Source organism: Branchiostoma floridae, chromosome 1 (assembly GCF_000003815.2).
Source record: "Branchiostoma floridae strain S238N-H82 chromosome 1, Bfl_VNyyK, whole genome shotgun sequence".
Classification (NCBI taxonomy): Eukaryota; Metazoa; Chordata; class Leptocardii; order Amphioxiformes; family Branchiostomatidae; genus Branchiostoma; species Branchiostoma floridae.
The window spans coordinates 10,409,525-10,426,971 of record NC_049979.1 but is presented as its reverse complement, the minus strand read 5'-3'; the positions used below and the strand labels follow the sequence as shown (position 1 = coordinate 10,426,971).

At 38.7% G+C, this 17,447-nt stretch overlaps 1 protein-coding gene across 1 annotated transcript in view; it reads right to left on the bottom strand.

The window, feature by feature from the left end:
• The window catches only part of LOC118411898 (echinoderm microtubule-associated protein-like 2), a gene marked incomplete in the record, with an annotated part of 27,798 nt that extends 11,275 nt beyond the window's left edge, over nt 1-16,523 (bottom strand). Inside the window, 10 exon segments of the mRNA XM_035814393.1 lie at nt 1,022-1,151; nt 1,511-1,543; nt 2,291-2,322; nt 4,074-4,145; nt 4,971-5,081; nt 5,754-5,973; nt 12,708-12,872; nt 13,490-13,537; nt 14,595-14,660; nt 16,309-16,523. Coding sequence (XP_035670286.1) covers nt 1,022-1,151; nt 1,511-1,543; nt 2,291-2,322; nt 4,074-4,145; nt 4,971-5,081; nt 5,754-5,973; nt 12,708-12,872; nt 13,490-13,537; nt 14,595-14,660; nt 16,309-16,375 — 944 coding nt within the window.
• Nucleotides 16,524-17,447: the final 924 nt, after the last annotated feature.

Below are 17,447 nucleotides of genomic sequence, written 5' to 3'. Positions count from 1 at the left end.
CAAAGATGGTAGTGAAAATAATCAAACACAAAAAATATGGTAAAACAAATATGTCTTTTCATGTTGTTATTTCAGGAGATACATGCAGGTTGTTTAAAAAACATGAAACAATTCTATGTTCTTGAGGACAGCTGGAATGCACTGAAGAATTCACATTTTAAAAATTGTTTACTTTTAACAATGTCAGGATGTGGCCCATGTACATGATCATGTAGTCAATTTGTGGCACTGTATCTTGTTTGACTCTATCAAAACGCTATCGAAAACTTTTCCAGCTGTTCATGAATATGACATCATCATCCCCAACAGGATAAAAAGAGTCTGTGTTGGAGTGCTTCACATGCCTTTATTGTATCGGTTATTGACCAATGACATGGAATGACATAATTTGATGAGTGAAAAAAAACTTGCAGAGAGAATCCCTAGTTATAGATTCCTCCAGCGTAGGCCCTCCTACAGTTGCAGTGCCAGCAGATGGTTACAACGTGACAGGAATAGACTGTCAGGAAATCAATGCTCTGCGGGACTACCCTGCATGGATTACAGCCAGAACTGACATGGGAGGGGCCACTCTTATCTTGGCTACATTCTTTTTCTGTGTACCAAGCATGGCAAGGGTTAGTGCCCTATAATTCCACTACAGCACACATGAATTTCATAATCATGTGCTCTGTCCCTCACACCAATTGTTCGTGTCACTCAAAAACAAACGGCTTATCAGATTATATTTGAAGGGGCAGAGGGCAAGAATACAAACACCGTTAGAGGGCAGAAACCTTATCAGTGATAAACAGTCCACAGATCACAGGACAGGAAGGGACCTTCAAGCTTTGTTACTTCTGGCAAAACCATTGTTTCCACTTATGCTACAGCTGCACTTGAGGTATGTGGGAATATGAAACTTGAGAACTGCATTATATATAAATATTCAAGAGAAAGGCCCTTTTCTAAATCAGTGATAACAAACAAAATTCAAGCACAGCTTTCAACCAAAACAGAGACAGTGGAATGTGAAGGATACACCCACTCCAGCTTGAGCTTCTCTGCTGGTAAGGTTCCCTTCTCCTTGAAATTATATGTTTCCATCATGTTGGTGGGCATGTACATGGTGATGGGTCGTCCTCGAAGGAACATCCGCACCGCTCCCTCCTCTGTGATGAACACAATACATCATACAACACATATTGACAAGTATTTGTACAATGTACAGCAAGACAAGCAACAGTTTGCTATAAACAAGACACTACCCAGTGCTTGAATAACAGACCATGCATTTTGAGGATCTCATTTCAGAGCCAGAAAGAATTTACACCTGTTAACACCCCATAGCTGCCCCACCACAGGCACTTGGAAAGCACTCTGGTTAATTAAAATCTTACCCTGTAAAATTACAACCATTTTAGACTGCAGTTCTTCAGCACCAGAGTACAATTGAACACCTTATACATCTTTTAGTTCAAAGCAGCATCCCCATTTCTCAAACACCTCAATGTAAACTCCGCATTCTTACGACAAGAGGGGCTTCTTGGAGGCCTCACTCCACCTACATGTACCAGACAGGAACAGAAAACTGTCATGAATCATTCAGGTTCCACATCAAGATGGTAAAATACAATTACAAAAGCTAGTTCACCTTTCCGTAGCTCAATCTGTTTCTTCTTGCCAGCCATCTTCGATCTTTGTCAGTCTTTACGTATATCTATCTACCTCTGTGATATTCCACACAACAATCACAAGACCTGCCTCTGTGGTGCCCCACTGCAAGTGAGGCTCAGTAAGTGAATTACGAATGGAATAACCTATGAATTTGGCCCACTTGCTGGCCCGAGATCAATGAATTGTCCTATACCACAGCAGCCCCTGCCTTTATGAGTTTGGCACTCCTCCAAGCCCTGATAATCAGATGGAACCGGTGACCTTGCAACCTTTGACCTGAATACCTCCTGATGACTGCAATAATGCAGTTGCACAAAAACTCAGAAAGGCAAAGTTACAGGTGCCTGACACATGGGGAACATATTGCCCTCGTAAACATATTTAAGCGTACATGTACTAACCTTAGATTAAATTTTTTGCCCTATGTAAAATGCACTTAAACTAATCAACCTGTTGAGCGAGCTACAACATTAACCTTTTAGCATTCCCCTAAATCAACACAATAAAAAGAATGAGCGTGGAGTTTCAATCAATCTGCAGCAGGGCAACTGTGTCATAATAGACAGTAATACCTTTCAGCATATTCCATTTTATCTCAAGTATAAGAAGTAAGAATAACAACATGAAGACATACCTTGCACATGTGAAGCTTCCCTTGGACTATGACTGTGGGAGGGAAGACATACAGGTAAGTTGGAGCTTTTGGTACATAATCAGTTTATAGCTATTATTGTCATCAATTAACATCTTGACTAGGTAACAAATCTATAATAAAATTTCATCCCAAACAGGTTAACAATGTGAAAAATGATTATAACACTTGTTGACAAACCTATAGCGATATAAACTTGATCATGTTGTTCTCACTAAGAAGATGGCACAAACCATATTTAGCTGTATATTCTACCGGTACATGTATTAGAAAAAAGTCTGGTTTTGACTACTGTAACTACTCAGGGTCAGAAACTTACCTTGTATAGGACATTCACAAGTGTGAATAAAACAATCAGTACATTGTACTATGCATTTCTTAGTAATGTAGTTGTCAGTCGACTAACCCTTAACCTCAAGTGACTTCTGAGCCCTTTTTTGTGGTAGCATTTATAATATGATGTAACACCAATGGTCAACATCAACACAAGAACTTGATGGAATAAAAAAAAAAACCCTGATGATTTGGTTCATAGCACTTATGATTTGGTTCATAGCACTTCAGCGATGTAATATATTTTGCAACAAAGCCAATTAGAATGCAGATCAATTTTATTTCCAATTTGAAGTACACTAGGAAGTTTAACTGGTTAAAGATGGTACATCCATCATCATCATCATGTACATTCATTTGTGGAACTGAGAGTGGAAGTACAAATTTAATTCAATTATTGTACATTTACCCTGGTTTAAATCTACTCCTTTTGCTTTGTATGCACTACTTAACTCATAAAGTATAGGTAGCTCCTATAGTTGAACAAAATTATGCTTTTTGTAAGACATTATGACCTGAAAGCAAAATGCAATTTTGTCTACAATATTTTGACACCAATAAAATCAAATAAAACCCAATTAAAAGTTAAGAAAAGAAACTCATCCCTTGATAACAATGCAGACATGTTCAATAAGTGTAAATGCTGCATAATCTTAAGTAAGTGAACATTTAAAAGCTCTTCTGGGTCTGTTGTCTTCTCAGGATTAGATGATTGTGCAGATTAGTACAGCATATTGCACACTCTAATCTTTCAACCTGTCATATTGCCATGGCTGTCTCCAATGAAATGCTGTTGTTCCTTACCGTAACACCTTTTCATGTGCATAATGATGAAAGCTAGTACAAACTCGCGTTTGACATCTTGATATCTAACTAATGGTCAGTAGTCATTAGAAAAAAATTGTTTTCATCTAATTAAAAACACATTTCCTAATAACTACACATAATTAAAAGACATATGAAAAACATAGTTTCATTGCAGTGGTATGTGCTGCATTTTCTCATAGAAAATATAACATTAGAATCAGCAAAACTTAATGACGTTATCCATATGGCCTAAAAAGTCATCTTTAAAATTCTTTCATGCCCATCTATCAATATTTGTCACAATTCCATTCTCTCTTAATTCATTGATGAGAAAACAATAGAAGGTCAAAATGCCAAGTTAGACAAGTAGGAAACCTTAAAGCTGTTGACATTTCTGTGCAGCTGTGGAGACAAATTTGTTTTTTGGTACAAATTTCAAATCCTACTAACCATATCATTGGCATCTGTTCTATAGTACTCCCTACCTAAGAAACATCAATCAACCAATGATGTCAAAATGCTTCTCTGTGTGTAACAAACACAACAGCATGCAATGTACATGTACACACAAACAGATGTGCATCTCGTTGCGCTACTGATGGGAGTTGGAAGTTAGTACAAGTACCTTTGACTACCAGACCCTCTTCTCCCACTCTGCCTGAGTATTGATGTTCTATCCAGTGAACTACTGCGACTCCTAGCAGAGGTGAGAGGTGGGGTGCACACAAGGTTAAGGCAGTAGCGAGGCAGGTGGTCTACAAACAATTTAAGTCATCAGTGGACTAGCACAGAGTGAGTCAGGTGGAGCAAAAACCTGCCCAGTCCAGAACATCCATCTGTTGTTGGAACTGGCAGAAACTCAGGCAGGATCAGTAAAACATCTATAGAGTAAAATCAGGCAAATGATGAGAAAAAAACTGTCATGCAGTGTTGAATCATTCCTCATTCCAGGTTCCTCATTTAATGTGCAGGCAAGATGGTCATGTCTACTACATGCCAAAACCTTCTCTGTATCTTAAGGTTCACTTTTCAAACTGTAGCTAGTACTGAGAATAATACTGGAATAATCATTTTTTCAATGTGGCAAACAAACCAGGAAGCAGCCAATGGAAGGTATAACAGAATGTCAAAAATTCAAACATGCTACTTTATAAGTCAAATTTGTTAGGTGGATTTGCACAAATAACACACATGTATACAAAAGAAAAGTGGACATGCCACATGACATTCAACAGATATCAATTATAGTTCCGCTATTAAAATTATGTCACCCACAAGAACTACTGACTGTACTCACATGTGAGGAATGACTCATTCATGCATGAACAAACATAACATAACGTAGTATGACATAACAGAAACAACATATGGCACAAACAAAATGTACTAGCAATAACCTGTATATGAAATACCAGTAGGAAATGGGCAAGAATAAGATGCGGGGGTAAGATTAGATGCTGTTATTCATTCTGGGATTCTGACACACTCCAGGCAAGACCCTCGGGCAGTACATTTTCAGTACCTCTTGGAAATATTCTTAGGGGGAAGGGGTGGTTTGCCACTGCTGGCCTTAAGTTTGCGAGGTGAGGAAGAGTCAGTAGAATGGTCAGATCCTGCACTGTCATGGCGGATTCTGGGAAAGTAATGACACAAAGGAATCTAAGATGAAAAGAAAAGGTTACAGAAAGAGGCTTCCAGTTTTCCACACATGATAAGGTCCTGGAAAATGTTCGCCGAAAACATGTAAAAGCAAGATCAGTTCCTTGACAATAAAATGCTAAAATTAACCCATATAGCATGCATTTTTTAATACAATCTTAATTGCTTTGTGAGGGTAAGCAATAAATTAGTTGAGTTGGAATGGTGCACATAAAATTGGGGTCTTTGATATTACGAGTGTCCAGGAGTTACGATGCATGGGAACTGCAAACCTTGTTTCACACAGCAAAAAGAATGAGAACACAGAAACAGATCAAAACATAGTGGCCTGGATGCCAGAATATTTCCTAGGCCTACTCTGCAAGCCCCTTGGCTCGAGGTCCAACATATTCCAAGGAAAGTTTATGTCGGCTGAGGTAAAACTTCCTTGGAGGCATGTTGGCCTTAGAGCCAAGGGGCTGGGTTGTGAAGGCCCTGGAAACAGCCTGAAATCCAGGCTAAAAACATAGATACCAAAATCAATGATAGATTCTGTCAATCAAAACACAAAACAAATGGAAATTAAGAAAATTGAGATGTAAAATATATTGGAAATTATTGAAAAAAGGAAGCAATGAAAGGACCAGAAGTTTACGGCGACGCCCACCTGGGTTGACCAGAAGACGCGTCCCCTGATGACCACCTCTTGATTTCCCTGTGTGGAGTTTTGGGTGAAGGCATGGGACTTCTCTGGCTGATGCCATGTGTGTAGGAGGTAGGTGTTGGTGGGGTCTGCTGTCTCCCTGATATGGAGTGGTCGGCCTTTTTAGGTGTGTTGGTGCCTCCATTAGATATAGTGGGTCTGGATGGCAGGACTGGCGGTCGTGCTGGAATAAGGGAAAACACTGTTATGCCTATACAGGTAACCATGTCTACAAAAGGACTATGCCAATGTGACCATTTCTTGGTGGTCCCTTACATAGATATTCCCATTGATGCAAGCATTACGAATCCTGTCAATAGTGACCTATTATCCACATGGACCAGGTGTTGTCGGCTCCCTTAGTGGCCTTCTTGGGCAGATTTTACCGTATATATTATGTACAAATAAAGCTAGGCACAGGAAGCAATGCAGGAGGCTTAAGTAGGGAGCTAACGCAGTCCTCAACCCTTAAACAGGAAGATGGGATTACATTAAAGTAATACATGTCAAGCACATTGCTCACATTTGTGTCTCTGTCCTTGGTGCTGAAATGGTTATGAATTACAAAAGATGCTGAAAAATGTCATTGTAAAACCTTGTTGCTCATCACACAAAAAGAGAGGAATAATAGTCTTTCTTCAAATGTCATCTCCAAGATAATAACTGATAACAGTGTTGTGAAATTCCTTTGTGTGCTGATGAAAAAGACATTCTAAAAATAGTTATAAAAATAACATTCACCAGGTATCTTCCCAGAGCAAAGCAAAAACGTGCTATTCATGGTACTGAATAGCCATCCAATGAACTGAGCTCTCATGAAATATGACTGTGTCAATGATGATGGATAGTTTCATATTCTTTCAGGGGATGTCCATTTATCAAGGAGAATAGCAAAATGTATGACTAGTTCTCTAATCTTCATCTTGTGGCCAGATTGCCTGAAGTGAGGAAAGGTCTACTTCTATATTTGCAAGGCCAATGCAGGTCATTATATTCTGTCAGATCTTAATATGGCAGTAACTGCAGCTGAGTGTGAGATGGCAGAGATATGTGGTCAACAGAAGATTAGCTGTTAATGTTCCCCAGAGGCCAGGTAATTACCATCTAGCATGACAGTGAGGTACAGTATGTTATCTGTAGTTTTCTCTATGGACTGCTGTCAAAGGTTTTCAGGATAAAACTCTGCCATGAAAGTCAATTATAACACCAAAATCCCCCTGAATGCATGTGTAAAATCAAAAGAGTTGTAGCTGGCTTGCTAACAATGAGGAATAAACAGATATGCAAAAGATGTTCTGGAGCAGAATGATTCTGCATGAGTGTTCACAAAATATCTTTCCTTAATAGAAGAACATAGCAATTTCATATCATACAATTTATGGAGACATCAATACGTGGCACTGCTAATTTTCAGCCTGACTTATGATATAGATGTATAAATGTGCCAGTCTGCCAGAGGAGGCCTGATTACATTCCGTGCCTGCTCCTGCTGTTGTTCAATGAATTGTGCCATTTGAATGAACTGTCATTTCCCACACAAAAGGGCACTCATGATAAACACAACATGACACAATGCCTGAAGAGACTGAAGCAGACATTTCATCATCGTGATATGTGGGTGCCCTATGAATTAATATCACCCTGTCATTATCATCAATGTAATTCCTCCATAGCTGCATTGTGTAATAAGTCTTAGATACCATTATTTGGAGCCATTGAATTAACCAAAGATTACTAGCTTGACTGATAATGCATATCTCACAAAACAGTATTAAAACTGTACCTGAAGGACAAGGTTTATTATTGCTCACATAGATCACATCTAACGAATTTTGTATCTGTTACAAGGTTTTATCACATAAATACCAAATGCAGACATTCAAACTGAAAATGCAGAAAGACTTCTTCAAAACTACTTATGTTAATGAATACTTCTGTTTGTTTCAACAAAATACACACACAAAATTTAAAAGAATGGAAGGATTACACAAAACAAAAAATATGAACATTTCTGCAATAGAAAATTCTGAAGAAAGCAAACATAGCATAAACTTTCTGTATAGCTAGGTTTATGATAGAATGTTCTACAGGATACAAGGATCAATAGCAATAGCAAATTTGGCATTCACATCACACACGCCTTTCACCTGCCTCGTAAAATGGCAGATTTAATAGGTAACTTATCTTCTTACTATGATTCCACATAGCTAGAATACATTCTTCTTTCTGCCATTTATTACAATATACCAGTTAATTTTGCAATGGAATGCAATTACATTACAATTTCCTATTCTGTCTCCAATGTGTCGATATGAAGAATTGTCTAGAGAAGGCATATTTGATGCATTCATCATCATCCTCGCGGCAGGTCAGTGCTCAGCACTGATGCATCACTCCCCCATTGACCATTCGTTTGGCTGCTGTCATGTTTACACAGCCTTACAAATGTGCCATCCCTTCAACTCATCTTGTCTGATGGCTAACCTGCCCCCTGTTGGTTGTAACGTGCACGACATATTGGACATGTGATATATTTTCTTTTCCCAGAGCAGTTACTGTTGCAAATATTGGGATGATGTCATGTATTTTCTCTGTATAACTGTTACCTTAAAAATCAATGCCATACTATAATTCAATATTTTGAAGTACTCCTGTCACTTATCAAGTTTCATTTATCTTAAAATATATATTAAAATATGTACCAAAATGAATTTGGTTTCTTCATATTCAACAAAAGGTAACCTGCTACTATTTTTCACTGTACAAGAGCTATAATGTTGGAAATATAGGTTGTGCCACATGGTCACCTCTCTGGACATTTGAATGGTTTTGATGAATCCCAAGAGATGTCAGTCATGCAATAAAGATGGGATGGATAAGCGATAAATCATATGATGGATAAGCATTAATAAGCATCCCACAGGCTACCTGCCTACAGCACAAGGCATGTCCAGTGTGATGGGTTTCACACTCTCCAGAGATTACGTGTAGCTAGCCTGGGTTTCATCCTGCTATACAGTCTCATTATTGCTGTGTTTTTTTAACAAGTTGAAAAATTAAGGGACATTTTTCAATGGACATTAAGTTGTGACTCATTAGGTGTACATGTATGTGCTGTCTTCAGCGTGATTCAAAGCTAATGTTCAACAAAACAGTCCTTTACCACACCTAATCAACCTTGTATATGCGCACTGATGCTTCACCAAACAGATCTAAAACAATTTACATTTCAACTTGAATGCACCCTATGTATTAAGCTCTTTAACATGTACAAGAAACACATTTGCTCTAAAAGATTTTCACTTAGTTGAGTTCCAATAAAAAATGGTACATGTAGTTGATCTAGCACGCTGAAAAGGTATAACATGCAAGCCTTGGCAATAGCTAGCATGCCTTTAATTTAATGCAATTACCTCTGGGAACTTGACGGCCAGCTCAGTCAGTGCAAACAAGATTACTATACTTGTAGATGGAATACCTACATATATGCACTGCTATCCATTACGGTACTGCAGGTATGACTCATAGACTTTCTAATTTTCTTGTCATCTTTAAGTCATCAATAACATTAAAGATGATGTGGACAAATTAACTGCTGTGCTGAATAAAAATCAGGTCAGTTATGAAAAGCTCTTTGTGTCAGCTAGATGGTTTGTAGCTTGCACATTGTGTTATTGTCATGGAAACCTTGGGAAAGAAAACCTATGTGAAGTTCCATTGAGAATATCCTTGGCCAACTGCCACGCTCAGTGCTACAGCTAGACAGACTTCCTACAATAAACCAGGGAAATACAATTAGAACCACTGCACTGTGCCCTTTCTATGAATCATACCTGCCCTGTAATTCTGTTGTGAAAGACTGATATCTGCTGGGGAACGTGGAAGTACTAGAAACTTGGACGACTACCATCTCTTACCGAGATGTTCAAATGAAGCCTTAGTATGCCATCATACTTTGCTAACTTTTTGGGAGGCAAAAGAATAAAATAACTAAAAAGATATGTAAAAATGCACCCCAAATTAAAAATTGACAACTCTGCCATACTGACATTTACTCCCAAAATAGCCAATATGAAAAAGAAAACTGATCACTCTCTTTATCTTAAAGAGCAGTGAATTAGAGGATCATTTGTAATAGATGGTCAAAACTCATACTTTGCATACAAAACCATGGATATTGGCATGTTAGAATATCCAAACTTGCATGGAAGTTGTGGTGTAGGTCATGGAAGGCAGGAATGCTTGCAAAAGTACAGCACACTTTGTCTGCAGTAGACTGGTAATCTTGAAGATGATATAAAGAGAATATTATGCCAGGCCTGTTTTCAACCTACTGTCCAGGAAACTTGTTTGCCTTTCATCAGTCGCACAGCAAAGCCAATGACCTGTTCAGTATTGATGAGAGGATCCCAGCATCAGTCACAGATGGTTCAGTATCAGACTCAGTGTCTCCTCCCCCCTCCAGACTGGGTACCATGGCTCCAGCCAAAGTCTGTCTGTGTCTAGTATTACTGATTGATATAATATAAGCTAAAGGCATTTCTTAATGCTGCTTGTTAGGTACAGTCCTCTTTCTGTGATATATTTTGTATGAAAGCAAAATGTTGATCACTGTTGCAAACGCTATTTCAGCACCATGGACATAGTCAATGTTGATCCTCATAACAGTGGTAATAAAACCGATAAACCAGTATGGTGTGCCGGTACAAAACCGAACCCGAAAAATATCAGTGGACTGGGTAATGGACTGAGTTTTGGACTGATTAGAAAATGAACAGATAATACCGGTAGACGTTCACGTGTTTTGGAGCTTACAGGTCCAAGAAAATAATAAGAGTGAAGTAAAGGAGAGTTGATGGTCATTTTTACAAAGTTTCTACAGTCAACCTTGGTCTAAAACAGAAGCAGTTAGTGTTATTTACAAGAAGGTAGGATTTCAAAATGCCTGAGTGGACGTTGAATACTAGCACATACATATTCCTTTGTAGTGAAATGGACAATTGTTTTGAATATCGCCCGTTTACAAGTTTTCACAGATAATAAGATTTAGGTTGAAATCCAGACCCAGATCTGATCCTCTTGAACTGGACCTGAATATTTTGTACTGGTACCCATCCCTTGTGGTAATATGTTAAGCAGCATAATACTTAATGCATGATCTGATATTTTAAGCAATATACAATTTTAAGAAGCATTATTTACTAGTATCTGTTTTTGTTTCACTGAAGGAAAAGGGACAACGATTAATCATGAATTTCAAAACATATGAATGATAAAAAATACTACTTATACCTGAATACAGTCTTTTTACTGGTATACCTATCCTGATGACAGATGAGTAAGCTTCATCTAAACTTAACTTGCAGTGAAGGACTGTATGACTCAGAATAACTTAAAGATTTCGACCACACTGATTTGTCTTCATGAGGATCAGCCTGCTTCATCTTTCAAAGTGGTACTTTCAGTAATGGGAACATCATGCGTCTGATTCAAAATTAATGAGAGTGTCCTTCAAAATAGGTCCAGAGCCCCTGACCTTCCTCGTCCTTGACAGTAACTTCCCTCCCTATCAGTACAATCTGAGAAATATCTAAGGTTAGCAAGCCAAGGTGAATGCTTCTGAAATACAAATGTACATGTGGAAGAAAGTACTGTCAGCTATTCTGATTTCGCAAAAATGTGCCATTTAACTTGCAGCTCCCCATTCTCAATGCATACAAGCCTTCTGTATATATGCGTAATCTTTTTTCATCAGCTTTATGCAATGTACATCTTTCCTGTTATTTCCCATAGGAACAGCTTTGGAAATAGCTCGTTGATGACAAGTAGCAACTACGTAATTCTTCCGAGAGGCAACATGAGAAAAAAGTTAGTTCTCCAAATAATATTGTATGTACCAGAGTGGGGAAAAAAAATTGATGTGGAAAGCGATGGTAAACCATATCATTTTCAGGAGGTAATACACCATCGTCAATGTGGTGTTCTGTTGGAAAACTTTGAGGGTCAAAATCAGTCAAATTTTGCTGAATTGTAGTGACTGTTTCATAAACCAGCTTAAATCTGACAATGCGGTCAACTCTGGATTTGCTATAATTGTCCTGTGAAAGCTTTGCCAACAAGACAGGATGTAGCAACTGCTAAAGATCAAGCTGCAAATCCCATGGATGAGTTACCCAGGCCTCAGTCTTACACAGATTATAAAACACAATTTGCTCATTAATCAGCAGCAGATACTGTCAAGAAAATCTATACTTTTAAAGCAATTTTCCTTTGCCTGTATATAAACCTGTCAGCACAGAAAATATAAGATTTCATCTACCTACTTCCTTATAAATGTTTTAACTTAATTGTCACCAAAGCTGCTTTTGTGAAAGCAAGCTGAGAAAATCCCACCAGCTCCAGACTCCAGACCCTGCTGTAATTGCTATTGATCTGCCTGCATTGCTGATAATCAGGAAATTACCCCAATCACCTGAAAAGCCTGGCGAGCTGTCAGCAGTGCAGGCATTAATGGACTCCCTTCTGGCACAATTGGGACTGGTCAAGGCAAGAAACAACTGGAACAATAACAGCTACCTTGTATGTCGAAAACATGTTTCACTGAGTTTCTACGTACATCTATCCAGTCCAAATGGTAAAGTGAACAGTTAAAAATCATAATGGAAAGTGAATATCATCACATTTTGAAAATCTAACAGAACAGGTCATTGGTGGAATAGGATAGAAATCAGTCAAATAAATCTGTGGAAATATTTGATGGATCTTCATTTATCATTTATGCCACTTTCCACAGTGGAATAATTAAACCACAACTGGATTGTCCAATGCAATCCAAGTGAAACCAAAGAACTTACAGTAATAGACATCACATGTCTGACGTTAGGGATTGAACAAAAAATACAGCAGTTAGTGACTTACGTTTGTTTGTTTTCCTGTCTTTTTCTTCATACTGGCCCAGCCTCCTGAGGACGTCAGCTAGCGCAGACTTGAGGAGCTGGATCTCATCCTCCTGCAGCTGGACCCTCTGTTCCAGGGTGGCCACTCTGTCTGTCAGGTCTATACTGTCCTGGGACAGGCTGTCATCTGGAGGGGGAGGAAACTGGCAGTGTGATACAAGTTTAAGTACACATATTCTTAATAGACGTGAAATATGTTTAACAGTATGATAGACCTTAATCCATGTATGTCTTATTCCCACTTGTCTGTTGTAGGATCTGTACTGGACCAGTATTCCATCCAAGGGTAAGAAATGGGGAAGAACCTTCATCTTCCAGCCATATCATTAAGTGCACACGCCTTAAAGATTCCAATCACTAGGAATCCTACCAGTAGTACTGGAGCCTTACGAACCCAATTTTCCCTCACCTTTTGTTTCCTTTAATAACAGGATTAAGACAACACAAAATAAGAAGAAAATGGTTAAGCCTTTCAGGAGAGAGAAATGACATCATCATCTATTCCGAACTTATATTCCTTAAAGTAGGGATGAGGTAGTACTAGTCATTAGTAATCATTTACCACCCAGTAAGTATTGCCCACTGTATTAGAGTGGCAGTTTTACACCTCCATTCTGACCATTACCACACCTGATATGGACTGATAAGAGTGTTATGTACTATTGTGAAGTGCATTTCCACAGAAAGATAATGCCACAGAGCACCAATAACACAGGCTAACACCCTTCAAGTAAAACAGTATACTTGTGGCTCCACCAGGTGGTCCGGCTGGCTGCTTGTCTCCATCTTGAGCTTCCACGGGAAGGAAATGGAATTACTCATATCATTAGCCATGCCAGAAGGAAACATATGTTGGGCACCCGGTGTCAATATGGGAAATATAAACTGTGCTGGAGAATTATTGTAGTGCAAAATAGAAGAGATTAAAGGTACCAAAGTTGCCAAAGGTGTGCTGTGACATAGATACTGATAACAGATCATCTTGATGACTTAGGCTTTGATACCTAGCCTTGGGCAAACTAAAATATCTGTACAAGAAAGGAGGCTTCAATAACAAGCTTTCAAAATGCTGTTTTCAATTCATATATTATGAGTTGCCTACCACTTTAATGATGCTTGATACTTTTGCAATGCTTCCTCATTGCAGATATTACACTCATGGAGAATTAGACATGTATTAAAATCTTATAAGTTGCAGTCCTTGATAATAGTAGACGCTGACACAAATATGACAGTATTAGTCATCCCCACCTTTCCCACCCTCCCATTTCTTTTTTTATTTTGAAAGCACTCATGAATATCTGTCCAACCATGAATGATGTAACTTGACATTCCTTGTGGCCCCATTTAGACCAGCACAAAGAAGACCATCCCTTTCAGCAGGGATTTACACATGGGAAAGCCTTGTTGAATTCAGCACAGCTTAACAAGGCAGGCTGTCAGCAGTATGAGAGTGAGAGAAAAATAGCCCTGACACTGTTAGCACTAGGCAAGCAGTGCAATGAACTACAACATGCTTCTTTAACACCTTGAGTAATCTCTGCACCAGTAGAGATGGAACAATTATAAGCAGTTGAAGAAAGTGGCTTCCTTCTAAGAATCCTTGCATGTACTTACATCTTCCCAAATTAAGTCTAAGGGTTAGTTTAAGTAGAAAAAAATCCACCAAAACCTAACTCTAGCGCTCGTAGTAACAACAAGAAAACATCATCCAAATATATACATGTGCAACTCATTTTACAAGGCAAAGGAAAAGATTTCAAAATATTTGCACCTTTCCCACGAATAGCCATAATTTGCTAGACTAATCTAAATTATACATGCAAACAATATTTTTGAGGATAATTACATAGGTGTTGGGATGATGTTTCATCAGCCGCAGAAGCTGGCTCCATCTCCATGGGTTTGCTGTCAGCTACAGGACCACAACAAAGAGCACAGCTTACTTACGCATTCTGCTCATGTGTCTGGCAACCAAATCAGGTTTACTGTTGACTGTATAAAAGAATCACTCAAGTATAGGGCAATCACTTCTCTGGCATGGCAGGGAAAATTATGTTCCAGAAATTAAAGAGCATTCTACTTTCACATAATGTACATTTGGACACACAGATATTGTAATTTGGAATCATTTTATTATCAAGCTGGTCTGTTACAATTACAACATTATACTACATGTTTGTAACGCGTAAGAATGACTCATTTGATTTTAATATATGCATGTACGCACAAACATTTATACGCTTTATACTTTCATTGAAGAAAATAACAACATTTCACATAAACATAGGTTGACTCGTACATAGTTTCAATGGTGCAACCCAGATTACTAGACTTTGTACATACTAGTCGATACATAATTTGGGTTCTGGCTGATGCCTAGTCTGATTGCACTCTCTGTAGATTACATTCCTGCTCCAATGCTGTAATATCATCAGCAACATCAAAGACCAGCTCTCTCTCACCATGGTAACCAAACAACTTCTCATGTCTGCCAACGAGTATGTCCCCAATACATGCAGATTAAGACCAGCAAGGCATAGCCTGACTAAACCATGCCCACCCCACTTACTGACCCCCCACCACACACACACACACACACACTCTCTATATAGTATACAGTCTCCATACGCCCCTGATAGTGAAAACACTGTACAAGTAATGCTAAAGACTACTAGTATATTACTTCACAACAATTAGGCTGAATTCAGACACCTTTCAGCAGCCTGACTCAAAAAACGAAACAACATTGAAACGTTAGATACTATGTTCTAATTTGAAACCATTTTGAACAGCTATAGTGGCTGATTGACACTTGACCTACAGCATTGGCCAAATAATTCCTGACCGTCAAGGTCCTATTGCATATTTAATTTGAAAGTCATGATGGTATGTAATGTTACATATATACACGAGTGAGCACATTTTATACTTTTTAGCCATACAACAATATAATTTGTTTAATGCACAGTAGATCTAGTAAAGATAACTTCAGGAAACAGAAATACAGAAGCAGAAAATAATTCCAACAGTTTGTTTATATGTACTTTGCAACATGCCCCAGCAAGACTTTCATTTCAAATCAACACAGCTCCTTTAGAATATGATCTCATCTTCTACATGTTCCATACACTAGAGATTAGCAGTTCATATAGACTTACATGTAATAGTGATAACAACACTCACTAACAGCAACCTAAAATCAGTGGATGCTAAACTGAAGACAACCTTCTTATGGCTTAAAGTAAGATATATTTCAGGTATTCAGAATAGGGAGTGCTGATCTAGAATATTAGATGACTGTGGTCCCTAAATCCACATCCTACCTGCCTAATCCCTGCTTTCTATCTGCCTAATCACCCGTGACCTTTCACATTGCCATATTTTCTGGTGAGTGGCTCACTACAGTCTGCAAATACAATGCAGCTCTTCTGCAGCATTTGAAACACCTTATTTACATCCATCTACTAGACTAAGCACTTCAAGCTGTCAAGCTGGACTGTAACCTGCTGAACCACCTGGTTTGGTCTTACTGTACATGTACATCAAGTCTTCAGACTTACCTTTCAAACCCAGTTTCTTCAATTTTTTGTGCAGGAAGAAAGACATTGCAGTATATTGAGTCTCCATCACATACACTGCATCTGTGCCTTGATGACTGCTATTTGGTATCAAGAGAGCCAGTGGTTGGCACTGTTGAGTAGTAAATATGCAATAGTCTGGGACAGAATTGTTGTTCTTTATGCTAGCTGTTGTGCAAGAACCTCAGAGACAAATTGCATGCAGAACAAATTCTCAAGTTGCCAATCAGGAAATCTACCCGGATGTTTGGAGTTTTCCTGGTCACAGGAATATTGTATTACTATCAATAAACAACAAAGTCATGCCTGGTTGGCTAGTATGAGTGGGGAACTCATGAATATATAGTACAGAGATGCAAAAACAATGTTGTTGTTCAGAGCACATTAATATCATGGATAAAACTAACCTCAATTGGTCTGGGGGAACACTACCACAGTACTTCATAATGATCTCAAATGCTTCTTGGCCATAAAATTGTGCCAACAACTGACCTTCTTAAAAATTGCCTCTTCAGATTTTAGAAGAATTGATTGTAAATCATTTCTCTTCCTTAAGTACAATCATTCACCAACACATATTAGATGACCAATATTGCCTCTTTTTCAAGGTGTAAAGTTACACCTCTACTATCTAGGGTAAGTCAACACTGATGTGAAGTGTATACCCATACATGACCTTTTACAGTCATCACCCAGAGGTCAGCTATCTGCCCTGAAGTGAAACACAAACCAGACAGACACAGTGGGAGCTTCAGGGGTTCGCTTAAAAGGCTGGGCTGTCTACCGGGCCAGGCTACCTGGCCTGTCTACCTGGCCTGGCTATCACGTCAGGCTACTCAGATCCCCCCCATTCATAGCCCAATCATATGGCATTCAGCCAAAATAGCTGATTGACAGGCATAGTAATTGCTAATCTTTAACCCTGCAAGTGACCTGAGGTTAACCTGTCCACCACTGGCTGGACCCTTCGGGAATGTGTCTGGTAGTGGTTATGAGGCCTTCCTTGCAGCATGTCAGGAACACATTCAAGTACCGTACCTGAGTACTGTGTTGAGTAAATGCTTTAGGGTTTAGACCTAGAAAACAGAGGTCCTGGGTTCAAATCCTTGACACAAAATTTG